This window comes from Megalops cyprinoides, chromosome 4 (genome assembly GCF_013368585.1).
Source record: "Megalops cyprinoides isolate fMegCyp1 chromosome 4, fMegCyp1.pri, whole genome shotgun sequence".
Lineage (NCBI taxonomy): Eukaryota > Metazoa > Chordata > Actinopteri > Elopiformes > Megalopidae > Megalops > Megalops cyprinoides.
Window position 1 is genome coordinate 9,962,562 of NC_050586.1, and position 27,867 is coordinate 9,990,428.

General features: G+C 44.3%; 2 protein-coding genes across 2 annotated transcripts; both read left to right on the forward strand.

Annotated features, from left to right (window-relative positions):
• Positions 1-28: 28 nt before the first annotated feature.
• On the forward strand, positions 29-18,914 carry cenpe (centromere protein E). The gene is given in 56 exon segments (XM_036526164.1): positions 29-84; positions 1,131-1,240; positions 1,910-1,999; positions 2,150-2,268; positions 2,359-2,478; positions 2,579-2,660; positions 2,775-2,842; positions 2,923-2,997; positions 3,097-3,148; positions 3,346-3,433; positions 3,555-3,684; positions 3,792-3,911; positions 4,188-4,343; positions 4,477-4,627; positions 4,783-4,888; positions 5,001-5,193; positions 5,314-5,370; positions 5,458-5,625; positions 5,952-6,026; positions 6,323-6,391; positions 6,557-6,688; positions 6,777-6,954; positions 7,054-7,208; positions 7,550-7,843; positions 8,051-8,209; positions 8,550-8,633; positions 8,972-9,193; positions 9,306-9,401; positions 9,492-9,575; positions 9,715-9,879; positions 9,968-10,189; positions 10,274-10,369; positions 10,887-10,970; positions 11,077-11,172; positions 11,265-11,348; positions 12,032-12,115; positions 12,248-12,412; positions 12,503-12,928; positions 13,455-13,856; positions 13,949-14,029; positions 14,346-14,429; positions 14,536-14,628; positions 14,727-14,810; positions 14,918-15,013; positions 15,130-15,210; positions 15,316-15,450; positions 15,570-15,773; positions 15,857-16,072; positions 16,238-16,450; positions 16,576-16,779; positions 16,949-17,125; positions 17,249-17,358; positions 17,664-17,761; positions 17,857-17,989; positions 18,181-18,443; positions 18,910-18,914. Coding segments are annotated over 56 exon segments (7,590 nt in total).
• Positions 18,915-24,353: 5,439 nt separating this feature from the next.
• Positions 24,354-27,821, forward strand: neflb (neurofilament, light polypeptide b). The gene is made up of 4 exons (XM_036526166.1): positions 24,354-25,462; positions 26,555-26,679; positions 27,038-27,366; positions 27,502-27,821. The coding sequence occupies exons 1-4, from the start codon at positions 24,407-24,409 to the stop codon at positions 27,819-27,821; spliced, it is 1,830 nt and encodes a 609-aa protein (XP_036382059.1). The 5' UTR covers positions 24,354-24,406.
• The last annotated feature ends 46 nt before the right edge of the window (positions 27,822-27,867 follow it).

The window sequence follows — 27,867 nt, forward strand, 5'->3', positions numbered from 1 at the left end:
TGCCCATTTCGGGCCGCTGTGAAAGAAAATGACTGAAGAATCTGCAGTTAAAGTCTGTGTCAGGATTCGTCCATTAATACAAAGGTTAGATCATCTTATCTGTCGTTATACTGTTGCCAACGTTAGGGTTTACATCGGATAGTTTCATAAGATGCATGTCTGAAGAAACTTAACGTAATGCTAGCTAGCAGCCTGGTTTGGCTAATGTGTCTCGATATAATCAACTAAGAATATACACACTTTTAAATGAGCTTGCTATGCAACTAAGTTATTATGGGAAATTGTTAGCAAATGTTACATACGTAGAATGCTTACAGCTTAATTTCCTGTATTTCAGTTGGCTAATACCCATTTATGACGTTTCTTAAAAAGTGAATTCTGTTTGAGCTTGCAACTGAAATCCGAGCCCGGCCCGCTTTAATACCCGAACGGAACCTGGCCCAAAGCCGACCTTACGGGGCTGGGGCGGGGTGGTTGCTGAAAACGTTTGTCATTACCAAACCGACTCCTGTCTCCTGGTAATAATGAAATGAAATCAACATCGTGTTACATTACATCATTGTCATTTAGCAGACGCTATTATCCAGAGCAACTTAGATACAGTAGGTTACCGTTTTACTCATTAAGGGTTAAGTGCCCAAGGGAACATCAGCGGTCGGTAGTCTTAAAGACATTATTTCCCTTTTGTGTAGGCAGTATATATCATTAATTAAAAAAAAAGATTACATTAGCGCAGTAAAAACTTGACATCCATTAACGTTGAGCCCGACCCGAACCGCAGTGCTATAACGCTATTATAGGCCCTAAACCGACAATTTTGGTCGGGTTCATGGTTGTACTTAAAACCATTTGAAAAGAAAATTTCCAGTCTTCGACTGTCGTCAGAAAGATTAGTACTGTAGCTAATTATTATAGCTGCTATTCCACCCAGCCATTTAATATATTGTTTACATATTGATATTGATTGACATCAAATTGTTGACATTCGAACAACAGGTACGTTTCAAGTTAGAAGTAAAGCGCAGAAGTTTGTTCTCGACTCAAGGTGTTTTGGTCGCTAGCAAGCTACCTATTCTGACATTAAGTGGAATAGAATGTTACAGTATTTCTCCCTTTCTTCGTTCAAACAGGGAAGAAGCAAGTGCGGAAAGCGCAGAGCAAGTCCCTTTCTACTGGAAAGCTGATAAACAAACTGTATGTCAGATCGATGATGGCAATGTTTCTAAGAGTTTCAGTTTTGGTAAGTTGAGTACATTACATTGCAAAATTACATTACATTACTGGCATTTGGTAGGTGCTTTCGTCCAGAGCGTCTTACATCAGTTAGAATTTTTACCATGTTATCCGTTTATACATCTAGATATATAGTGAGGCAATTCTGGGTTAAGTACCTTGCCCAGGGGTACAGCAGCAGTGCTCCAGTAGGGAATCGAACTGGCAGCCTTTCGGTTTTGATTTAAGCTGCTCATTATCACTATACTACACTATGCTGTGTAGCTGCAAACGTGATTTAGTTCTACATTTACAATGTTGAATGTGATTAATCACTGGTGTACAGCAGTTGTTGTTATAACAGTAGTAGTTAGTGTTTTGCATAAATGCATTTAAATATAACAGTGACATCGATACACAGGGGAATTCCATGACAGACTAAAGCACAGAGCACACCCAACGTACACACTGCTCTTGTAAATAAAATCAACTGTAAAGGGGTGATTTCCAGAGCTTTGCAATGATGCTTACGATTTCTTTGTGTTTTACTGGTTGCTCTCCCAGTCAAGATATTTTGATCTACTTTGGAATTCCTTTGCACCGTCCTACAGATGGTATGCTGGGATGGAGTCCTTTAAAAATACATATGTAAACCAGTTGTAATTGTACTATTTTTTTTCTATTCTTTACATTACAGACAGAGTCTTTACTGCTGAAGAATCAACCAATCAGCTTTACCAAGACATTGCAAAGCCACTTGTTGTCTCTGCTGTTGAAGGCTACAATGGTAAGGGTTTTGGAGTTCAGTAGCCTAATTGAGCACATGGCTGTCCTTTTTGGGGGGATTTGATGTAATGCTTGACATGACCCATAATGTGTATTTTCTTCAGGTTCAATTTAAAATGCTTTCAACAGTGTATTTCATTCCTTTTCACAGGGACAATATTTGCCTACGGGCAAACGTCATCTGGAAAGACTTTTACCATGATGGGGAGCAGTCGTGAGCCCGGAGTGATACCGTTGGCCATGGAAGATGTCTTCAAGACTATTAAAAATGTGAGCCCTCTGCAAATGCATCATTTCTTAAAGTGATGTTAAAAAAAGCTGAATGTCATAGATGTTCTTTCACTCATTTCTTTCTTGAAGTGTCCAAAGAAGGAGTTCCTTCTGCGAGTATCCTACATGGAGATCTACAATGAGACCGTTACAGACCTGCTCTGTGATAGCTGGAAAAGGAAGCCTTTGGAAATTCGTGAAGGGAACTATGTAGGTGAACTCAAAGCTTAGCTTTTTAAATGCTTCTGTGCATTTGCGTATGTACATCTCAGTGCATATTTGTAAAACATTGTGTAAAATGTCTCTGCAGAAAAATGTTTATGTGGCTGATTTGACTGAGGAATTGGTTACGTCTGCTGAACAAGCAATCAGCTGGATCAAAAAAGGCGAAAGTGAGTGCGTTTTTAAAACCAGTGCTGAGATTATTGCCATTATTTTCCAACATTTATTGCAAAAATGTTTTTTTAGTGTTCCTTTAAAAGTAGTCTTCAATGTAACTTTTTTAGAGAATCGACATTATGGGAAGACCAAAATGAACGAGCGTAGCAGTCGGTCTCACACCATTTTCCGAATGGTAAGAAATTCCCCATGATGAAGGATTACAGCAGTTAGGCTGCTTATGTGCACCGATGATGTATTTTCTGTGTCCTTTAGATTTTGGAAAGTCGTGAGAGAAGTGACCCTGCTGCGGGTGAAAATGCAGATGGTGCCATCATTGTGTCACATCTGGTAAGGTGGCCTGAGTTCATACACCTGCCTGTGCGCTGAGAAAATTGAATGCACAGTGTGTTATTCATTGTATCATTCATTCCCCCTCTTGTCCAATAGAACTTGGTTGACCTGGCTGGTGCTGAAAGGGCAAGTCAGACAGGAGCTGAAGGTAAGGAGTGCCTGTTGGTACAATGCACAAAATAAAATTTTGTGGCTGCCTGGTTTCTGATTTTGTTCTGGTAAATATGTATACTGAGCAATATTGTGTGGTGTTTTTTTTTTTTTTTTTTTTCCTTTCCCCAAAGATGACGGAGAAATGGAGTACAGTTGCATCAAAGTGGTAACAACTATTATGGTTTGTTGTAGGCGCACGACTCAAAGAAGGATGCAATATAAATCGGAGTTTGTTCACCCTTGGGCAGGTGATCAAGAAGTTATCTGATGAAAATCAGGGGTAAGACTTTTAAATTTGTAGGGTTTATTGTATAATTACACAGTTCTTTTTATTGGGTGATGTCTTGTTTTACTGCAGTGGTTTGACTGTTTTACATTTTACATTTGCTTCTTTCGTTCAGCGGCTTCACAAATTACAGGGACAGTAAACTTACTCGAATTCTCCAAAACTCACTGGGTGGCAATGCTAAAACTGTGATCATCTGCACTATTACTCCAGCTACTGTAGACGAGACACTCAGCACTCTGCAGGTGGGAACAAATATCCGATGTGTCGTCCAGAGCAATTCTCAGTTTGGAAATGTTGACTTCAAATCAACTGACCTGTTGTGCGGATTTCCCCCTTTGCTCTCATCTAGTTTGCCAGTACAGCAAAGCGCATGAAGAATGATCCTCACGTCACAGAGGTTTCCGATGATGGAGCCCTGTTGAGAAGATACAGAAACGAAATTGTGGACCTCAAAAGGCGCCTACAGGAGGCAAGTTATCCCAGTATTGATACTTGGTCAATCATTAATGCGTCACTTCCAACCAATTCCAGTTAGGCAGAGCTGCCCAAAAAACAGCCCCAACCAAAGCAGTCTTACCTGAAGATATGATGTCTTTAACTCAATCTGAATCTGTAGAGCTAAAAGGATATCATATCTGTGAAGTCTCTCTGTGGACAAGATCGCTTGCAGAAGATTGTGCTTTGGGACAGATTTGTATCTGAACTTCACTTCTCAACTCCCTGTCTTGTATGTGTGTCTCTTCAGGTCTCATCAGTTACGCAGACAACCGTAACCGAGAAAGCGGTTTTGGCCCAGTTGTTGCAAGAAAAGGATCAACTCCAAAGAGAACAAGAAGACAGGATTAGAAACCTGACCAGAATCATTGTTACCTCTAAAAACTTTGATGCTGTTGAAAAGAAGGTGATTTTTATGTAGATGTGACAAGGAAAAGCTGGACCTGGCTGATGAGCAATTTATAAAGTATGTGTTGTTTTTTTTCCCAAATAAATTTAGTTTTATAACATTGCCTAAAATATGCTGTTGTGCTTTGCAGATTCCAAAGAGAAGAGTTACATGGGGAGGCAAGCTTCTGAGGTCTGTGCAACCAGATGACTTTCATATTGGTGATGCAGAGTTTGGTCCCCCAGAGCCATTTGTCAAAAAGAGAAAAACTGACCTGTCTACTTTGCGTGAAAATGATGAGGGTGAGTTTTTTTTTGCTGAATTGAAGTGTTTGTATATCACAAACTTGAATTTGCACAGATATAAAAATGCCTTTCTTGTTTCTGTTTTGGGTAATTATCTCATTCACCTCATGCTAAATGCCTGCAGTAATCACTATTTGCTTGTGTTGAAACAGATGGTGAGGAGTTCGCTTCTGGCTGGGAAATCCCAGAAGACGTCCCGTTTGACATTGAAATGAATCAGAGCAATGTGACCATGCGCAGTTTGTGCTTCTCGGACAGGTCGGCAAAGATCAGACCCTTCACTCTTAATATGTTCTTTGGAGCGGCTGGCTGTTGTGTTAGCATTCTGAATCAATCATCCATTGAATGTACTGATCTTTCTTCTCTTCAGTGATTTTGTCTCCCCCATACGGGCGGATGAACTGTCTGAGAAGATAGCCAGCCTGGAGCTGCAGCTACAGACGGAGACACAGCAGAAGCAGGAAGCTGTGGAGATGAGTGCATCTCTGGAGAGGAGGGTGGCTGAGCTGGAGAGAGAGCTTGAGGCCAAAGCACAGGAAATACCCCACGATGTACAGGAGGAGGTGGGCAACAGTCAGGAATTTAAGGACACCAGGTTGGCTTATGCATGGCCAGCAATGCACGCACACTTGCACCTTTCACACTGTATTTTAATGGAATCAATTCTTCTTGTGCTTTTGCAGTACAAGAAGGATCTGGGAGATACTATCCAGCTGTGTGAGGCTCTTGTGTCTGAGAAGGTAAGATTACTTTTTCCTGGAAAAGTAATGTTGGATCAGTCCTGCTCACTGTGTTTCATTTGGAATATGATATTTCTTCTCTTACAGAACATACTTACTGCTGAACGTGATCTCCTTCAGCGGGAGTATGATGTCTTGCGGGAGGAGAACCAGATCCTGTCACAGGAGAAGGAGCACCTTCAGAAGGAAATTGAAGAGCACAGAGAGTTGCAGGAGTTCAGAGAACTGGAACAAGAGAGCACCAAACAATGCGAGGTGACTTTCGCTGAGGGGTGTCTATGCTTATAATCCTTTGCTGTGTAACCATATCAAGCTACCAATCCTTTTCCTTTCCTGGCTTATTTATTGATCTTATCATTGCATTTATTATATTTTAAATCAGTTTTTGTTTCCAAAAATGATTGAAATTGTGTTCAAGATCAAAATTACTGGTGCATATGTGGCTGTGGGTGATTTATTTTTTATTTATTTATTTATTTTGGAGAAGTGGCTTCTTTGATCTGCATGAATAAGGGGTGCTGGACTTCATCCTGCTTTCTAATCTTTCATTTGGCTGTCTGCTTATTGATTTACCCCCACAGGCTGAGCTAGTGAATGAGATCTCCAGTTTAAAGAAAGCGGCAGAGAAATCTGCCATATCTATCCAAAAGCTTGAGGTGAGGCTATTAACGGTGTCTTTTCAGAGAGGGAAGGGGTGGTACAAGGCATCTGTTGCATGGCAGCCTTGCTTTCCTAACAGTCTTAGGTGAAACTTTGCTTCCTTTCTTGAGGCATAAATCTAGCAAATGCATGTTAATAAAGCTGCGGTTTCAGTAGCGAAACTTGCATGGCTTAAGTTTTGATTTTTTTTTTTCTTTAAATAACTGGCCAAAAACTCATTTTGGTTGAGGTTTTCTTGTCTTCCGGATTGATGTGGGTGAGCTCCCATTCATGTTTTTTCCGGTGTTTTCAGGCTGATATGGCTGCACTGTCAGCTGAACTAAAACGGAAGGAGGAATGGATCGAAGAACTGCAGAGTCTTGTAAGTTTAAGGGTTGCGTTTTGGATACATTTCTAAAACTGCTCATAACTAAAAATGCCTGGTCAGCAAAAATATTGGCGCAGATATATTTTTATATGAAGCCATTGCTAATAGGAAAACACTTGGCTATGTCAGACTCATCACGTTGTCGGATGTGTCTTGCAGAATGACAAGGACTTGGTTCAGCAGATCCAGCAGTTGAAACAGTCTCTGCAGGATGCAGAGACTCTGAGTATTGACACAAAGAAGGAATGGGCCTTCCTGCGCAGTGAGAATCTCTCGCTGAAGGAGAGGGATGTAAGTGTCTGTCCCCTCCCCCTTTGGCTTTCTGTGACTTAAGAGATGGAAACTGATGATGGTTGTGCCACCTTCTTTCCTTCCTCAGACAACAATGACTGCGGACTACGAGAAGATGAAGGCCGAGGTGACAGCCCTGTCCAGGAAGCTGGAGGCAGAAAACGCCCGCTTTAAGAAGATGCAGGCAGATCTGCAGAAGGAACTACAAGGGGCATTTGAGGAGAACACCAAGCTGACCACCCTTCTGGATGGAAAAGTCCCCAGAAGTATGTGTCCTTGTTTCTCTAAGTTTTATTTTGTTTACTAGCAGTGACATCTTTTATAACATTGACTCCCAAAATGTGTCTTCGCTCCCCTCTTCCCAGATCTCATTGACAGCATTCAACTGGAAAGAACAGTCTCTGATCTGAAGAAAGAGCTTGAGATGTACCAGGGCCGGGAGAGGTCCTTGCAGACTAAGCTGGAGGAGCTGGAGGCATTCAAGGACCTCCCAGCCCAAGTGGACAATTTGAACAAAAAGGTCATTGTCTCTTACAGAACTTTATTGTAATTGATATCAATACCTGAGAAGCAGAGACAGAAAACTGGTTCCTGAGGCATGGACTGATTTTTTTTTTTTTTGATTCATGGTACTTTTAAATAAAAAGTATTTGAATTTGTCATGTGTGATATAACTTCAAATCCAGCTAAGCAGTTCTAAATCTGAGATGCTATGAAAACGAGAAGCAGCAAAATCCTTGCAGTTGCCTGGCCATAAGGCACAACAGCATCATAAGCCTATGTAAGCATGTGATAGCTGCATTGGAATTTCACATGCATATCTTCATCCATTAAATCCTGGCTTCTTCTCTGACTCAACAGATTTGCAGCCTTACTGAAGAGCTTGCTGCTGTCCAGACTGAGAGGGATGGTCTGCTGTCTGTTCAGGCTGGCACTGATGCAGAAATGCAGAGACTGACAGGGGAGGCTCAGCAAGCCCAGGATGAGCTGGCTGACACCCGAGCCAAGCTGACTGAGGCAGAGATGAGGGGAGACCATGTGACCCAGCAGCACTTGGATGCCACCAAACAACTTGAGGGACTGGGAGAGGAGTTGGAGCACCTCAGAGAGGAAAAACGGCAGCTTCTCAGCACCTTGGAGGAACTAAACTTGAATGTTAGTCAATTCTCAGATTTTTGCGCTCGGCCAAAGACTGTTGTATTTTCATAGGCTGATATGTGTATCTTTGTATGTCTCTGTTTATGGCAAAGGCGTACACTAATGACATGTTTTCACCTTTTATGGCCAAAGTTGCATTGAAGAGGGAAAATTATGCAGTGTTTGCGCTTGTTCTCTTAACTTCAATTTTTCATGACTTTCTAGTTGGAGAAGAGCAGAGAAAATGAGAGGTCTATTGAAGAAAAGCTATGTGAACAACAACTTTTCATGAAAGACTTGGAGAAGAAAATTGCCGACGATCAACAGTCATTCAAGCACACAGAAGAGCACTTCAGTGATCTTTCGAAACAACATCAAGACCAGGTACTGTGTACGCTCAATGTAAGAGAGCATTTCTTATTTTACACTAGGAGACTGTACTTGTGAGGGTTGAGCAGCTGTCACTCTGTGACCACGATCCCCACAGTTTGAGTATTCAGTATACTCTGGATCTGAGAATGCCTTCTCTAGCAGAAGCTCATTTTACAAATAATGCTCACTGACAATTTTGCCGTCAAATTCTACAAGATGAATATTAGTAGGTTGGATTAATTTTGAGCTGAATTAATTTTGAGTTAGAAAATTCTGTGCTGCTGTTCAGTCTGGGGCTGAAGTAAATAAAACATATTAATCACGACATGAGGTCTTTAAATGTGATAAACAGATCCAGCAGCTGGCTGTGGAGCTGGAGGGAGTGAGAGAGGAGAGGAGCCAGCTGGAGAAAGACCTGCAGGAGAACATGGAGATGGTGAGGGCATGTTGGTCTTTCTCTGATCTGACTGACTGGAACTGAATGAAATGCTGACTTAAAAAAAATAATTACCAAAAAAGTAAGATGTGAATCTTAGGCATTAGACATCAAAGGCATTTATACATTTTATGCTCCTGTGGTTTGTTTTTTATATATATATATATATATATATATATAAATGAGTAACCAAATTAATACTTTTTCAGAATTTAGAAATAGGAGACCTGCGTATAACAATGGGTTCATACTGCAGATGATTAATCGCAAGCATTAAAGACATCAGTAAAACTTTTAGGAGCCCCGTTTGAATGATTTTGTTTGTTCCCCCTGAATAGATGAAGCAACTGAAAGAGGAGCTGGAGTCGCTGCGCAGTGAGAGAGACGCCTTGCAGTCTGAGAGAACAGCCACAGCTCAGATACCAGAGGAGGAACTGGAGAAGTTCCGCTCACACTTGACCTCCATCACTGAGGAGAGAGACCAGCTCCAGCAGATACTGGAGGGAGTGAGAGAGGAGCGGAACCAGCTGAACAGTGACTTGCAGGAGAAGGAGGAGATGGTGAGAGCTGGCAGTGTGTGGCTGTTATGGCTGAACATTGATGTTTCATCATTGTTTTTCTTGACACCATTCACTGGGTGTGAGATTAAGGAGAAGAATATTCTGTTTTCAGGTTGTACAGGTCCAGGAGGAGCTGAGACAGCAACAGCATCTACAATCTGAACAGCAGGCCCTGAGAGAGGAAGAGCAGGCCCAACTCCAACAGCAAGTAAGTCCTCAAGGTTATTTTATTGTGTGTTGAAAGATTATTTCTGTAGGATTGGTGTAAAGTATGACTTTGGATGTTCCTTCTGCTCAGATCCAGCAGCTGAGTGAGGAGCTGGAGGGAGTAAAGGAAGAGAAGAACCAGCTAAAGGTTGATCTGCAGGAGAATGTAGAGATGGTGAGGAAGAGTTTGATTATAGTGGTGTTTTTGAATATGACCCTGCTCTGCAAAACGGGATGGGGAAGACACTTTAATGGGAAATGCTTCATCTTTTTCTGTTTATGCTGAGTTACTGAGTATATACTGTATTTCTCAGATGATTGAAAATCAGGAGGAATTGAGAGCGGCTCAAGAGAAAATCAGAAAGCAGCAAGAAACTGTGAAAGACTTGGAGACCCAGATTTCCCAGCTGCAGTCAAGGCTGCTGAACAGCAATGTGGCTGAAGAGAGCCTACCTGACCTGGAGAACCTCAACGATAAAGTAAGATGTCTGTACAAAGGAATAGTGTCAGCTTGCAACACTTTCGGATCTAAGTTTCACGTTGGATTTGCTTGACCGCTCTCCACAGATAAAGCAACTGAATGAGGAGCTGGAGTCGCTGCGCAGTGAGAGAGACTCTCTCCAGTCTGAGAGAACAGCCACAGCTCAGATACCAGAGGAGGAACTGGAGAAGTTCCGCTCACACTTGGCCTCCATCACTGAGGAGAGGGACCAGCTCCAGCAGATACTGGAGGGATTGAGAGAGGAGCGGAACCAGCTGAACAGTGACTTGCAGGAGAAGGAGGAGATGGTGAGAGCTGAACGTTCATGCTTCATTGTTTTTCTTGACAACATTCATGGGCTGTGGAATTAAGGAGAAAGGTTCTGTTTTCAGATGGTACAGATCCAGGAGGAGCTGAGACAGCAGCAGCATCTCAGCTCAGAACAGCAGGCCCTGAGGGAGGAAGAGCAAGCTCAACTCCAACAGCAAGTAAGTCACAAAGGATATTTTCCAATATGTTAATTTTCCATGGACATTTTCTGATGGAATATATCCTCAATTTGAAGCAGACCCATCAGTGATTCCTGATCTTCCTGATCTTTAAACAAGTCTTTAATCCCTGCATCATACTGGCTTTTTAACCTTAATTTCATTTCAGACATTTTCATTTTTAAGTACAGTTTACATAAGGTTTTAACTCAGAAGAAAGGTAAAGGGTAAAAGGATGTAAACAAGTGGAAGAATGTGTAAAAGCTTCAAGGGATGTTAGTTAACTTTAGTTAATTCTAAGCTTATTTTTTTTTATTTGTTCAGAAAAGGCTAGTTCAATTGTTGGTAAAAAGAATAAAAGGCTCAGAGGGAAAATGTCAGTGTGCAAGAAACCTATTATTCTCATTAATTCTCATGAATCCCCATGCTGAAAATTCCTGGAATTTTGCAACTGTAGGTTGCTTCCGGTGTAGGATTAGTTTTAAATCTTGATCTTGATGTTATGTGTTCTGCTCAGATCCAGCAGCTGGGTGAGCAACTGGAGGGAATGAGAAATGAGGGGAACCAGTTGAAGAGGGACCTCCAGGAGAAGGAGGAGATGGTGAGTGCTGGCACCACTGAACCTCGATGTTTGATGTCAGGAGGAAAAACAATGAGGAAGCATCAGTCACTGGGCTTGAATTTCAGGAGAAATTCCCTGTTTTCAGTTGGTACAGGTCCAGGAGGAGCTGAGACAGCGGCAGCATCTCAGCTCAGAACAGCAGGCCCTGAGGGAGGAAGAGCAGGCTCAACTCCAACAGCAAGTAAGTCCTCAAGGTTCTTTTTTACCACGTGTTAAATTATTTCTCTAAGATTGGTTCAAAATGTGACTTTGGATGATGTGCTTTCTGTTCAGATCCAGCAGCTGGGTGAAGAACTGGAGGGAATGAGAGGTGAAAAGAGCCAGCTGAAGAGGGACCTCCAGGAGAAGGAGGAGATGGTGAGAGCTGCCACTATTGCTTTTATCACTGAACCTTGATTAGTGTTTTCATCATTGTTTTTCCTCAGGAAATTGTTCAGAGAGTATGCATTTGAGAAGAAAATTCATGTTGTCAGTTGGTACAGGTCCAGGAGGAACTGAGACAACAGCATCTCAGCTCCGAACAGCAGGCCGTGAGAGAAGATGGGCAAGCTCAACTCCAACAGAGAGTAAGTTCTCAGTCGGATCTGAAATTAACTTTTTGGTCCACCAGCCAAGGTGGCTGGCAGATATATAAATTCACCAACCATTTGGATTTTTTATGAGCCAAAATAATTTATTGCATTTTTTAAAATAGTAGAGTTATGCAGAGTTGCTATGCACTACATATATAGAATATAGAAAGTACTGTAGTACTGAAAATGGCATGTATTTAAGATGCAAGATGATTCATACAAGGTTTAAATGACTAAGATGGTAGGTTTTGATCATTTTATTTATTCACTGAGCATATGCCAGAGCAGCTAGTGACCTTGTGACTCTAAATCGTCAGAGAAAATATAGCTACATTGGCAGACTGGTGTGTGTTAATTGTGGACCCTGCCGCAAGTTTCTTTTTTCTCACTTTTCATTTCTCACATGTTAGAATATTATGTCCAGGATTGCAGTAAAATGTAATTTTGACTGTTGTTCCTCCTACTTAGATCCAGCAGCTCGGTGAAGAGCTAGAGGGACTGAGAGAGGAGAAGAACCAGCTAAAGGTTGATCTGCAGGAGAATGTAGAGATGGTGAGGAAGAGTTTGATTATAGTGGTTTTTTTTAACATGACTCCACTCTGCAACACAGGGGATGGTGAAGACACTTTAATGGGAAATACTGTATCTTGTGCTGAGATTCTGAGTATATGCTGTGTTTCTCAGATGATTGAAAATCAGGAGGAATTGAGAGCGGCTCAAGAGAAAATCAGAAAGCAGCAAGAAACTGTGAAAGACTTGGAGACCCAGATTTCCCAGCTGCAGTCAAGGCTGCTGAACAGCAATGTGGCTGAAGAGAGCCTACCTGACCTGGAGAACCTCAACGATAAAGTAAGATTTCTGTGCAGAGGAATAGCTTGTCAGCTTGCAATGTTTTCGGATCCACGTTTCACGTTAGATTTGCTTGACCGCTCTCCACAGATAAAGCAACTGAATGAGGAGCTGGAGTCGCTGCGCAGTGAGAGAGACGCCTTGCAGTCTGAGAGAACAGCCACAGCTCCGATACCAGAGGAGGAACTGGAGAAGTTCCGCTCACACTTGACCTCCATCACTGAGGAGAGAGACCAGCTCCAGCAGATACTGGAGGGAGTGAGAGAGGAGCGGAACCAGCTGAACAGTGACTTGCAGGAGAAGGAGGAGATGGTGAGAGCTGGCAGTGTGGCTGTTATGGCTGAACATTGATGTTTCATCATCGTTTTTCTTGACACCATTCACTGGGTGTGGAATTAAGGAGAAAGGTTCTGTTTTCAGATGGTACAAGTCCAGGAGGAGCTGAAACAGCAACAGCATCTACAGTCTGAACAGCAGACCCTGAGAGAGGAAGAGCAGGCTCAATTCCAACAGCAAGTAAGTCACGAAGGATTTTTTTCTTCTCAATGAAGTTGTCTTGCTTAAAGGGCTGCAAAGAGTGGGGTGGGAGGGATGGTATTTCTGTTTGCAGTTTTCCATGGAAATTTTGTTTGGATCAGGTCCACCTGTGAAATTAAGAGGGTGATTCCTGATCTTTAAACAGGACCCTAATTGCTGGGTCATATGGTTTTTATTCATAAACTTCCTTGAACAGACATGTCCTGAGCTCTGACATTTTGGATCAGCATCAATGTACAGATCATGCTTTCATCACATGCATGCTGGGAAAATAAAAGCTTCCAACTATCTGTCTACCACTGCTATTCAACTCAGGGACAAGTGCTTTGGTGGATTAGGTAATTTGTTGATGGAACATGTTGTGACAGGATGTAAAATAAGCTAAATATGATGTGATGTTTGTTTAAAGTCTACCGCATTAAGCTGTTACATCTTTTATACTACCCTTTCTACTGCAAGTTTTAGAATCTGTTTCACATTGGAGTTGCCTAACTGATCTCCACAGATAAAACAACTGAATGAGGAGCTGGAGTCAGTGCGCAGTGAGAGAGAGACTCTCCAATCTGGGAGAACATCCACAGCTCAGATACCAGAGGAGGAAATGGAGAAGTTCCGCTCACACTTGGCCTCCATCACTGAGGAGAGGGACCAGCTCCAGCAGATACTGGAGGGGTTGAGAGAGGAGCGGAACCAGCTGAACAGTGACTTGCAGGAGAAGGAGGAGATGGTGAGAGCTGAACGTTCATGCTTCATTGTTTTTCTTGACAACATTCACGGGCTGTGGAATTAAGGAGAAAGGTTCTGTTTTCAGATGGTACAGATCCAGGAGGAACTGAGACAGCAGCAGCATCTCAGCTCAGAACAACAGGCCCTGAGGGAGGAAGAGCAGGCTCAACTTCAGCAGCAAGTAAGTCCTCAAGGTTCTTTTTTACCACGTGTTAAATGATTTCTCTAAGATTGGTTCAAAATGTGACTTTGGATGATGTGCTTTCTGTTCAGATCCAGCAGCTGGGTGAAGAACTGGAGGGAATGAGAGGTGAAAAGAGCCAGCTGAAGAGGGACCTCCAGGAGAAGGAGATGGTGAGAGCTGCCACTATTGCTTTTATCACTGAACCTTGATTAGTGTTTTCATCATTGTTTTTCCTCAGGAAATTGTTCAGAGAGTATGCATTTGAGAAGAAAATTCATGTTGTCAGTTGGTACAGGTCCAGGAGGAACTGAGACAGCAACTGAGACTCAACTCCGAACAGCAGGCTGTGAGAGAGGACGGGGAAGCTCAACTCCAACAGAGAGTAAGTCGTGAAGCATGAGGGCTATGTTTTTTGTCGTTGAAGTTATGTGTTGCTTCCGATGTAGGCTTAGTTTTAAAACTGAGCTTGATGTGTGTTCTGCTCAGATCCAGCAGCTGGGTGAGGAAGTGGAGGGAATGAGAAATGAGGGGAACCAGCTGAAGAGGGACCTCCAGGAGAGGGAGGAGATGGTGAGTGCTGGATTCACTGAACTTCGATGTTTGATGTCAGGAGGAAAAACATTGAGGAGGCATCAGTCGCTGGGCATAAATTTGAGGAGAAATTCCCTGTTTTCAGTTGGTACAGGTCCAGGAGGAGCTGAGACAGCAACAGCATCTCAGCTCAGAACAGAGCCTGAGAGAGGAAGAGCAGGCTCAACTCCAGCAGCAAGTAAGTCACGCCGGATATTTTTCTTCTCACTGAAGTAGTGTTGCTTGTGATGCAGGATTAGATTCAAATCTGGTCTTGATCTTGTGTGTTCTGCTCAGATCCAGCAGCTGGGTGAGGAACTGGAGGGAATGAGAGATGAGAGAAACCAGCTGAAGAGAGACCTCCAGGAGAGGGAAGAGATGGTAAGAGTTAGTACTACTGCCAATATCACTGAATCTTGATGTTTCCTTATTCTTCTTAACATTGGTCACTATGTGTGGATTTAGAGAAGAATGCCCTGTCATTTCAGGTTGCTCAGATTCAGAACAGATTAATCGATCAACAACAGCTGAATTCGGAGCAAGAGAACATGAGCAAACAGAAACAAGCGGAGTACCAACAACAAGTGAGTCTGAACTTATATGTGTGTGCAAAATGTAAATATGTTAGAAATATTTGTGAGAAATGAGTGTCTTAAAATGATTAAAACTTGAGTGGTGTTAAATTTGATTTCTTTTGCAGATCCAGCAACTGGGAGAGGAGCTGGAGGGTCTGAGGAAGGAGAGTCAGCAGAAGGCTGAACTGGAAGAGGCCTCACAAGAGGTTTGTTTTTCATTCTGAGCGCTACCAAAAAAAAAGGCCTTTCACCTCCTAAACGAAGAATTCATTATAATTGGTTAAACTCGCCCTCAACATTTGGCTTTACAGTTGCTGTCTGAAGCAAACCTGACCATATGTAGCCTGAAGGAGCAGATCAGTTCCCTTGAGCAGAGAAGCATCCAGGCGGACAAGGGAGAGCAGAGACTGCGCCACAGGCTGGAGGAATCTGAACAGCAGCTCCAGGTGGCCAACACCAATCACTCCATACAGCATCAGTGTGATTATGTCAAACCCTCCTGCTGCTGTGTAAATGCATACTCATGTATTGACCAATCAAATTTATTCTCTTTTGTTCTCTCTAGGAAATGTTTGAGAAATATCAGCGCTTCATAGACAACGGTGTGAGCACTTCAAGGACCTTGGCTCAGCCGTTGAAAGAGGCCTCAACTGTACAGAATGATTTGATGTTCAAACTGTTGCCCTGCATTCCAAAGCCCTTGAGGAACCTGTACGTTGACTTCCGCAAGAGCACAGACAGCATCAACGACATCCTGTGGCGGACAGCGGTAAGACGACTTGCACCGTCTGAAAGAAGCTTTCCGGCTGGTGTGTTCGGTGAGCTGTGGTGTGACGTCTGAAATCTTTTCAGTGGGGTTACGCGCACGTTGCCAAGGTCTACAGAAGGCAGTTTGAGGCTGAAACCACGCAGGACGTGGCTCTCTCTGAGGAGGGCCGTCTGCAGGACCTGCTCGTCCATTGGGCTCAGTCCCCCGGCAGCACGCTCAGCCTGAAGGCCAGCGATATTCAGGAGGTCTGGGACCAGAGACTCTCAGAGCTTCTGGAGAAGAGAGAGCAGCGCCTCCAGGTGGGTGTTCCTCACAGCCTTTAAATCCTCACACAGAGGAGGGGGGTTGCGGTTTCTGGTTTGAGTGCCACACGATCCTGTCAGTCTTGACATGGTCCGTTCTATGGCTTGACACCTAAACACACTGCTGTGGCCCTGACCATTTTTTGTTCGCGGATCCTGCAGAAAATGAAAAGTGTGTTAGTGGAGCTGGAGGAGGGCATGGTCAAGAATGAAGGGACCATTTCTGCGGAGCTTCCAGAGCAGCAGAGGACCAATGAGGAGCTGCGGGCCCTGAGCAGCGCCCTGTCCCCAGACCTCACGGCTCTGGAAAACCTGCTGGAGCAAGAGCGGGTCAGACGCACCGAAGTGCTGCAGAACAAGAAGTCCACTTTCCTGGTAGGTCCTGCTTTTTCTGTCACATCCACAGCTGTGTATTCCACGCCTTTTAGCATTGTGTTTGAAATGAATGATTTCCAGCTTGTTGACGGGGGGGTATTTTTGGCTTCATCCTTGCCTTGCAGCATGTGCAGGAGAGGTACCACCAGCTGGACAAAAGCCTGCAGAACTTTAAAGCAGAGGCTGGCCATCAGCTGAAGGAGGAGAGGAGTAAGAGTCTGGTGCTGATGCAAAATCAGGAGAACAGCCCTGGAACGAGCGAGACAGACCTGTTGCAGAACAGCAAGCAGCTCCTCCTCAAACTACAGCAGTCAGAGAAGGACCTTAAGGTACCACTCGGGCTTAACCCTCCTGATCTCAGCTCCCTGGGGAAATGTTTCCTGACAGTGCTGTATTCACATTTGTGGCCGCTGGCTTATTTTAAAATCAATTTTCTTTCGGTGAATATGGTGTGTTTCGTGACCTGTGTGTTGAAGGCATGCATGCTGTCTATGGCAGATGATTCAGGTTAGAGTGAATGAGCTGGAGGAGGCCCAAGCCAAAGCAGATGACCGCGTCTCGACCCATAAGCAGGCCACACAGCTCCTGCAAACCAAGCTTCAGGATGTCCGCGCCGAGCTGGAGGAGAAAGAGAACGCCGTCCAGAACCTCAAAAAGCAGCTCCAAGATAGCCAGGTATGCTTTACCTGTGTACTTCGTTTGAAATGGGGTTGGGCTGGATCTCCACGACCACGTGTCTGAGGTAGATGTGCAGCTGCGATCACTGTGTGAATATAATTCTTTGGTATCCAGGCCCAGGTCCAGGCGCTGACTGGAATGGCCCAGACTGTGGAGATGGAGAAGATGAAGAACAAACTGGTGAAAATGGAACTGGAGCAAACCGCACTGTCCACAAAACACCAGGAGGAGTAAGAAGAAAAATGGAGATTTTATCCTAGTGAAAAATCTGTTAAGGTTTTAGGGAAGTTTAAAATCGCAGTGCTAAAATGTGGTTTCACATTATGCACAATATGCATACAAAGATGATGTTCATACAACATGGATGTGTCCTCTTCAACTCTGTTAACTGACTGGTCTTTCAACTATTGCATGAGAATCTTCCACCATCCGAAAAAGAATTCTCAAAGGAAGATGGTGGCAGTTGATATTGGGATCACGGAGTGGTTACCATAGCATGTCCGTTAAATGCATGTGTGTGAAATGTCCCCGGCAGGATAAAGAAAATGAACACTTTGCTGCAGCATAAAGAGGAGGCCTTGAGGAAGCTGAAGGAGACCCTCAGAAAAGCTCAGCAGCAGGACGATGACTCATGTTAGTATTGAGCCGCACAACCAGTGTGGGAGAGAGATGAGTTTCTACCCCCCCCTTCTTCTAAGCCTGTTGTAATTGTCTGCCTTTTCATGCAGTCATGGAAAACGAGGCCATGTGCTTCAATGCAGCAGCCATCACTGGAGGGCGCACTGCCCAGAGCACTGCCATGATGGAGAAAAACAAACCTGAAGATGTGAAACAGCTGAAGAAAATTGAGACTCTTGAGAGGTAAATGCCACACTTGACAAGGCTTTACCAAGTTGTCCTTGGTGGAGTGCAGTTTTTAATTTGAAACATTTGTTATGTCTGCAATTTTGTGCGAATAGAACTAATGGCTCCAGATAAGTATTTAATCAACGACAGGATGGTGCGTAATTTTAAAATGAGCCACTTTTCCTCTCGCCCTTCTGTATGTGCAGCCTGGTCCCGGGCCAGCAGGTGGAGATGGCCAGGTGGAAAGGGAGGCCCGCCAAGCTGAAAGAGAACAAACGGGAAGCACTGAGCCTGGAGGCGCCGCTGTCTCCACACACGCCCACCAAGAAGAGCCGCCTAATCACCTCCGAAGGCCACGTCCTGGCCTCCCCCAAGAGCAAGTTCTTCGACGCCCACTCTGTCTCCGAATCGATGTCCGCCAACTGCCCCAAGCAGTTCTTTGATAACTCCAACCTCGGGACCACTCCAGGTGCAGTATGCTTGTTTACACCCAGCACTTCCCTATATTGCTGCTATTGCTATAGTTTTTTTTTTTTTTTTTGTCTTGGAGTTTTCTGATTGCCTTTTTTTTTTTTTTTTTTTTTTTAAGCATGTAAAGCATGTAAAAAAATGTTTGTTCATTTATCAGAGGTGTCATACTCCCTACCTGTGCCGGCAACAGGATCTGTACAAAATCCAGAAATTGGTAACTGGCTTGATTGTTGGGTTGCATTGCCACAGTGAAGCCTTGGAACACGAATAAGCTAACTGCACTTGGAATGTAGTGTTATACACTGAGGTAGAATTGTAATGCCTGATATGGGGGCCAAGGGCACAGGAATGTGGGTTGAATTCACTTTGTGGTTTTCATATGCACTCCTTTGCTGTCCACAATTCTGCATTGTTTAAAATGATTCACTTTTTGAAATTTTTCTGTGTGGCTTCTCACTCTGGAGGGTAAACATGAAATGTTTATTGCCATAAATTAACTTGCATTTAACTGTCTCTTTCAGATTTTTACGCTGCAGAGGAAGACAAAAATGCAGAGAGGTGGCCTTTGTCACCCAAAGGGAGTGACATGTGCAAAGCACAATAAATGCACATCACCAGCTGGCATTTGTCAACTGGACATTTTTTCTGTTTGTTTGGTTTTTATGTATTTTTATATGTTTTGTCTTATTGTTGACCATTAAAGGCTTTTAAAATTTTATTCAGCGTTTGTTTTCTTCGTGAAATAATCACTGTTGATCACGGTTACTCATTGGCAGTTTCCTGCAGCGTCCTGCTCAGGCTTTGTTCTGGACTTTACCCCCGTGTCTGCACTGACCCGTTGCTGCTGGAGAGAGAGGGTAGCCTTTAAATCCATTCAAGCTTTACATTATTTGGCTCTGGCACAACAGCTCAGACACAGTAGCTCTGCAGTCACACTGCTGCCAAAATGAACTTGGCGACCCCTTCGCTCTACCGCTAGTCTCAGGTTGCATGCTTTGCCTGCTGCAGCATGGGGTGACGGAGGAAGGAAAGGATGCTGGAAGTTGCCTCTGGCTTTCTGTAATTGGAAGTGTACCAGGTTACCAAACTGAATGGGATTATATCATCTGACCTGCACACAGTCTTGACCTTTCCTTGAGCAGCCAGTTGCAGCATCCCACCAGGAAGGCTATGTGCTTGGCAAGCACAAACATACTGTGATGTGGTCAAATATACTGTCCACTCCCTGACCCTCAGGCTGTGATGAAACTCATTGTAAATGTCACTGTTGGCAAACACAAGTTGGCACATCCTTTGTACACATTTTATTGGAATGAGTGGGCAGTAGAAAGCTTCTGGTCTGACCAGAAGGTTAGTAGCTATAATCTTTTAAGGAGCATTGCTGTTGTGTAAAGCTGGGCACTTAACCTGAATTGCAAATATCCAGTGGTTTCATTGACATGTAAATCACACTGGCTTGTGGCTGCAAAACAAACAATAGTGAAGATACTGTGGAATGATCTCTTTTGCACAGCATGCAAAATACAGTGGGCAGCTTCCTGGGTTTCAAAATACAATTGAAATCTCCTGCAGTAACACAAACTGGTTAATTGAAATACGGCATAATCGAACATTTTTAAAGTTGATAGATAGATGATGTCTTTACAACATGATAGAGTGACTCCACCTCTGCAAGTATTCCAAGGAATGCTTTCAAGATTCAATCAGTCATTTCATTGCACGGACATAGGGGTCCCTCATTGTTTCATAAATGTGCCTGAGTTGTATGCTCTCATTTAGAGCGCACACAGACCAGCACACTTTGGTCCTGGTCCTGCAATGCTTAAGGGGTTAAAATCCAAGTTTCCAATCTACCTCTCGGCTCATTTGCTTGTAACTTATACAGCTCTTAGTGTACTACATCTCCAAACAGGTAAGCTTCCACACAAATTCCCCCATCCACACCCTATACACAAAAAGTACGCTCTCTTGTAAAACTGTCTTCTCAGGGTATATGGAGCAGTTGTGGCATATGTTAGTCAGGAACTGGCTGTAACAATGCAAGCCACAAAGTTTCATGCCATCAGCTGTAACTGAGCAGACACATAAGAATGCTCACAATAATGTAAATTCCATTGCTGTGTAGGCATTAGAAATTTTTTGGCATGTCCATCATTGAGATTCTTCCACTTAGGTCTGTTGTATGAAAACTAAAATGAAGCAGTTATAAAACAAAAAAAAAAAAGATGAAAAATGGGTATATTGACCGCAGTATATCATGATACTAATGGAAAGCTGGGCCTGTAGCCAAACTGGCACAGATACATGAGGCCTGGATAAAATGATCTCAATGCAGAGAAAGAGAGGAAAGGCAATGAGGATATAGGATGAATGAGGGGGAGAGGAAGGCAGGGGACAGGAGGGAAAGATTGCCAGTCTATAAAAGAGGGAAATATGTTATGTAGCACAGTGGGTGAGGGAAAGAGAGACAGAGGGAAGTAGAGAGAATAAGATGGCAGTCTGAGCCAGCAGGAATGTAATGATGACTCAGGATGCGGCAGCAATACTGTTGGCTCTTTCTCTCTCTCTCTTTCTCTCAATCACTTCATCTCTCTCACTCAATCACTCATCCTTCTTTCTGTGTCTCAAAGGTGCCCCTGTTGCATTTGTGATGAGCAAAAAGTTGGCACTCCCTTTAAAATCTAACACTGCATTAACACAAGCAGATATACACTGTCCCTTTCCCTACTGATGGCTTGAGACCTCGTCAGTGATTTGGATTATTACACTCATTTAAATCTGATGATATTAGGCCTGATATTCATTGTAACTTCAACATTATTTGATAGTTATTGTGCGTAATCTGCATACTTTTCTACTGTGCACACTCACCATGCGTTTACCACTTTAAAAATGTATCCCTTGCCACTGTACAGTTTCATCAGTTTAATTTTATTGCATATAAACTTTGTGGATATGTGGCTAAAATTTAACAAACAAACAATTAGTGAGAACGCTTTTAAATGATTAATTATTTTGGACATGGTTACCAGCTGGAATTCCAGCTGGGCTTGTGTTGCCAACAGTATAGTCAGTCTGTTTCCCAGTGTTCAGTCAAGTGCTGTGAGAGAGAAAAGCTTGCTTCCCCCAGTCCCTCAGAAATTGAGGTTCTGGCACACACCCCAGCTGTATTTAACATCTATATTGGAGAGCTGGGAGTAGAAAAATGTGTCTCACAAGATATAACAAAGGACTGGCTGGAGAAGGGGTCAAAAGGAATGCATTTGCCAACCTTCGGTGTCCACACAAACTGCGAGACAGATTGGGTCTCAGAGGGCTTGTCCCAAACCCGCTGTGAGATGCCAAAGCGTAAAATTTGTGTGTTTTGCCGCAAGAGGTACCAAAGTAATCAATTGCTTCATTTCAATATACACCGTACACCTGGGCCGTGTGGCCTGGAATTGCTCTACTTTTCATTGTACCTGAAACTCCCATTTTAATTTAAAAGTACAGTCTCACAGGAGTCCAACCCTAAATAAAAGCAAGTATGTGAAAGCAGATACATTCTGCGCCTTGAGAAGCAGAATTTCTTTCCTCAGTTATATAGCTTTAAAATTGCTGACATGGCAGGAATGGCATCCCCCCCAAACCATTACCACTACAGCGTGAAGCATTCGCAGTACCCCTGAGCCTAATAATACTTTCAAGAATTTAAAGATTCATTAAAAAGAAATAGCTGTTAGTACTTGCATTGCCCTGGGATACAGACTACTTTGGCTTAAGGGATGGTGAGGTGGAGCCATATAATTAACTATATGGAAGTCAGGGTCTTCTAAAGAGATAAGAGAAAGCAATTGACAAAATAGTCTGCCTTTCTAATCTAATTGAAATGAGGGATCCATCTAAGTATTTAAATCACTTCAAAGTAGATGGAGCAAGGTGAGGAAAAATTACACACCCTCCACCAGGCTTTTATAACTTTTATAACTAATTAGCAATAAAATCAATCAAATCCGTAAAGATATTACTCCTATCATTCCTTCCTGAAATAATAAATTAGGCAATATCTCCAGATATGGATATTCAATCGCGGTGTGTTCTACAATATTAATAACCACTAGAGGGGGATATACACAAGGCTGAACATTTTCGATGCCTTTTGCCCAACAGACGAAAATCAAGTTCTCTATTCACTGTTCTCTACAGAGTGATGTGCATTCAGGGAATGTGCATCGGTTTACATCCAATAAAAATGCTGACATGAATATGAAAAGGGTTTTTTGTAAAAAGTTCTGTGATATCTTAAATCCAGTATAACATCTTTGTTTGTGAGACGCAGATACAGAGATTCAGACCACATGGTGGCACTAGCCAGACTAATGGCATCTGCGGTCTGCTTTCCTAGAGAGACAGAATGACAGAGAGGGCGGGAGAGAGACAGATACTGATGGGGAGGGGGGGTAATGGGAGGGAGGTGTCGGATTTCACTGTGGCTTGTTTGGTAGAAGGTGTAAAGGGCAAAATGACTGGGAAAAGCCCACCCCAATTGTCAGTAAAAGCGAATGTTTAAAGAAATCTTCTGCATTAAATCTCCCCCTGCAATGGAAGTGTTCTGCTAAATCGCCTTTTTTTTCCCCTCCTTCTGTGTAACCAGTGCCATCTGTGTAATAATGAAATGAGGAGCCACTGGCTGGGACCTGAGACAGAGTGAAATTAGTTTGATAGTGATGATGATGAAATAGCCTGGGTGTGTGTGCGTGTGTGTGTGTGTGTGTGTGTGTGTGTGTGTGTGTGTGTGTGTATGATGGTGATGATGGTGGGGTGTGTACATGACTGAGTGAGGGAGACAGAAGGAAGACCATGGCAGACAGGAAGTTTGGGAGGAGGCTGAGAGGGGAAGGGTAAAATAATTCAATTCAAAGTCAGTGGAGCGGGTCAAGCACAAAATCAAGTATGCAAACAGGGGCAAACTAGACATAATCAAATATTAGCCACCACTTCTTCAAAATGAATAAAAAATTGGAATCAGTACAGTGGTATCCTAATTTAAATATAACTGAACATCGCAGCCTGAAGTAGCATTATTGACCAACAGACAGACCATCTTTGTCTCTGTTGGTCTGTCTGTTAGTCAATAATGCAGTAACTGTAGCCAGTTTTGCACTGATACTAGTGTAGAAAAATAAATGACGACACTTAAAGTAGGGACTGAGAATACTGAGACTCAACCGCACTTGGGAGGCTACATCGCTAAAAAGTGAAGGGGCTTCAGTACATCCTTGTATGCAATTGCCATGTCAGCCAGCAGGGGCAGTATTGAGTCACTGTTGAATGCAGTGTGCATACCTGGTGCTGCAGAAGCCAGCACTACATTTTCATCTAATCAGTGCATAATATATCCTGTCCAAATTCTGGGGGCATAGGTATGGTTAAAATATTTTGAGAATCTCCACATGAAAAAGCTATGATATGAAAAAGCTCAAAGCCTGTCTGTGTATGTAAGGTGCAAGCAGTTGAAAATGCTGTGTGTTCAGACGATCCCCGTGCATTAGCCCTAATGTCTGCTGCGCTGAGATTCAATTACAGGAGTGATCGTATTGGATCATAAATAACCTTAATGAGTTGCTTCTCATCATTATCTGTAAAGACCGGGGTTTTCAGAGATGAAAGAAGAGACTCCTTGCAGGTTAATGGCTATAGCGCTTCTTTCCCCTCATATCCCATCCTCTTCTTCCCTCCCTTCCTCCCCGCCCAACTCTCTCTCCCTCCTCCCCTTTCTCTCCATCTCCGTGGCAAACCAAGACTTGGCTGGGCGGCAGGCTATCGATCCCTGCTGCCAGCGTTTCAAAAACCGCTTACGTCAGAGTTCCTCCCTGGCACTATAAAAGCCGAAGCACCACTGGCAGCAGTGGCAGATCAGAATCAAACCTGCAGCGAAAAGGCAGAGATAGAGGATAGCCAGGCACCTCGTCCCCAGGAGCCATGACTTCCATCAGCTACGACCCGTACTTCTCCTCATACAAGAGGCGCTATGTGGAGAGCAGCCCCCGGGTGGTTCTGCGTAGCGGGGGAGGGATCGGGTCCCGGATGGTCTACTCCAGCCACTCCGCCCCCCTGTCCTCTGCCCGTCTGCACTACCCCGCGTACAGCCGCACCTTCGCCGCCATGTCCTCCCCGCTGGCCTCTGCCGCCGCCGCCGAGCTGGACCTGAGCCAGGCAGCGCAGGTCAGCTCCGAGTTCAAGGCGGTGCGCACGCAGGAGAAGGCCCAGCTGCAGGATCTGAACGACCGCTTCGCCAGCTTCATCGAGCGCGTGCACGAGCTGGAGCAGCAGAACAAGGTGCTGGAGGCCGAGCTGCTGGTGCTGCGGCAGAAGCACGGCGAGCCGTCCCGGCTGAAGATGCTGTACGAGCAGGAGCTCCGGGAGCTGCGCATGGCCGTGGAGGAGGCCCGGGGGGAGAGGCAGGCCGCCCAGACCCACAGGGACCGGCTGGAGGACGCCCTGCAGGGCCTGCAGGGCCGCTACGAGCAGGAGGTGCTGAGCCGCGAGGAGGCGGAGGGCCGGCTGATGGAGGCCCGCAAGGGGGCGGACGAGGCGGCGCTGGCCCGGGCGGAGGTGGAGAAGAAGGTGGAGACGCTGCTGGACGAGCTGGCCTTCCTGAAGAGGATCCATGAGGGCGAGATCTCCGAGCTGCAGGCGCAGGTGCAGTACAGCGCCCAGGTGTCCGTGGAGATGGAGGTGGCCAAGCCCGACCTCTCCGCCGCCCTGCGCGACATCCGCACGCAGTACGAGAAACTGGCGCAGCGCAACATGCAGGCGGCTGAGGACTGGTTCCGCACCAAGGTGACCGTGATGACGGAGAGCGCCGCCCGGCACACTGACAGCATGCGCAACGCCAAGGACGAGGCTGGCGAGTACCGGCGCCTCATCAAAGCCCGAAACCTGGAGATCGAGGCCTGCAAGGGCATAAACCAGTCGCTGGAGAAGCAGCTGCAGGAAATCGAAGACAAACAGAGTGATGAGATCGCTGCCATGCAGGTCAGTGCTGTTACCGCACACTCCACAACTCTTTCTTTAAAAATAATTCCTCCACAATCACTCCTGAAGTGGATAAACATCCAAATCTATATTCAAGTAAAATTTCCAAAGTTCATCAACATATTCTACTGCAGTCTGTTAATTCAACTGTATAGTGAAATGACACTGTGAACTGTATGGATTACCTCTTGCTTAGGGATCCAGCATAAGTAATGGACAGGCACCTCTTACTGAAATGAGAAAGGCAGCACAGGGAATGCCATTGATATAAGGCTACTTTTCAAAGACACTGAGGCATCATCTGTAAGTTTTCTGTGTGGGGCTTGAGTTCTGGTGGGAAAATTAAGAGTGCACTCTTCCCTTGGAGTGGACACATCACCAGAAAGATAAATTATGGAGTGAGTGAGACAGAGAGAGACAGTGAGAAAGCACTGTCATGACTTGCTGAGCGCGCATCCATCACTGTCTTGGTCTGGCACAGGGGTGCTGTGAGAAACTTTGCATTGATTAATAGCACTTAGGAAACTCTTGAGCTGGATGCTACAAAAGCTCTGAACTGACTGTGATTTAATCACGAAAAGAAACATTTGCAATTTAATACAAGATTATTAACCTGAAAACGTTAACATAAAACTTTTATAGTTTATCACGTGTTCTTGGTAGTTCTTGTTTACTCTCAGAAGACCAACACAAATCTGTTTCTGGAAAAAACCCAATAGGTCTTAACAGTAATTCTGCCTTTGATTACCGCTCTACATATGACCAAAGCCACACTGGCAGAGAAGTGAATGTCCTTGATTAAAGCTGTGTTCCCGTGTGTTATGTTTAACTAGACACAAGGAAACTGAAATACTTGTGCTGCACGGAGTCTGAGGGGGGAGTCACTGTACAAGCCCTGTTCAGGAAAGGTTCAAGAATGGAGAAATCCACTATTCTGAGCACATTTTCACACAGACTAATTGTATATTTGTAAGGTCATGCCATGTAAAGCGCATCATGTAGTCAAACAAACTGAGACAGTCAGGTTATTTTAAGGTCTGCAACAGTCAGGCTATTCTAACATTACTGATCAGTATCTCCCCCCCCCCACAGGAGGCAATCAGCCAGCTGGAGAATGAGCTGAGAGCCACCAAGAATGAAATGGCCCGCTATCTGAAAGAGTATCAGGATCTTCTCAATGTTAAAATGGCCTTGGACATTGAGATTGCTGCTTACAGGTCAGTGGGTCAGAAGGTAGGAAATAACCATGAAACGTTGCCGTGAATTCAACATTAAAGAAACAGCGCACAACAAACAAAAGGGTAAATATTGACATAATGCATACAAATAGCATATTCATTTGGGATACATTTTTTACAAGGAAGTGTGACAGTTTCTCAGAACTGCTTTTAAAATCATTATTTTATGCATCCTCTCACTGTATAATTACAGCTATGGTAATGGTTACACTGCTATGCACATAGGCACAACTGCCATTACTACCACCACTCTTCTATCCAGTGCCCAATACCTCTTACCCCAGTTCTAACAATCAAAATCTTTCTATTCCCATAATGCATCCCTGTCTCCCTCCAGGAAGTTGCTGGAAGGAGAGGAGACCCGCTTCAGCGTGGGAGGGCTGGGGGCCGTGTCCAGCATGTTCTCCCACGGCGTCTCGGCTGCCCCTTCCTTCGGACGCTCCGTGTTCTCCCTGCAGTCCAGCGTGAGCTCTGGCGCCCCCTACCTGCTGAGCTCCCGCCTGCTCAGCTCCTCCTTCTCCTCGGCGGATGAGATCATCGCTGCCAGCCAAGCGCAGCAGGCTGAGGCCCGCCCACTGAAGGAGGAGGCAGAGGAAGAGGAGGGAGAGGAGGAGAAGGAAGAGGAGGAGAAGGGAGAGGAGGAGGAGGAACAGGAGGGAGAAGAGGGTTAGTCTCCTCTCCGGTTATTGTTGATTTGCAGATACACTGATGGTATTTAAGATGTATTTGTTACAGTTTAGAGCGAAATTGACCTCTGCTTTTGAGCATAGTAGAAATAAATTATTTGTGTTTCTGTGACAGGTGGAGAGGGAGAAGACGAGGAGGGAGAAGGAGGTGAGGAGGAAGAGGCAAAGGATGAAGAAGAAAAAGAAGAAGGAGGAGAAGAAGAAGGACAAGAGGAGGAAGGGGAAGAGGGAGGAGAAGGGAAGGAGCAGGCAGAGGCTGAGGCTGAAGCAGGAGATAAAGATGAGGAAAAAAAAGATGAGGATGAAGGAAAAGATAAGGATGAAGGGAAAGATGAGGATGAAGGAAAAGATGAGGATGAGGAAAAGAAAGGAGAAGAAGAGGTGGCTGAGGATAAGGAAGAAAAAGAAAAGCCAAAGGAGAAAAAGAAGGAGTAAGTGGAAATTCCTGAGCCATTCCACAAGGTGAATGAAATGTCACTGA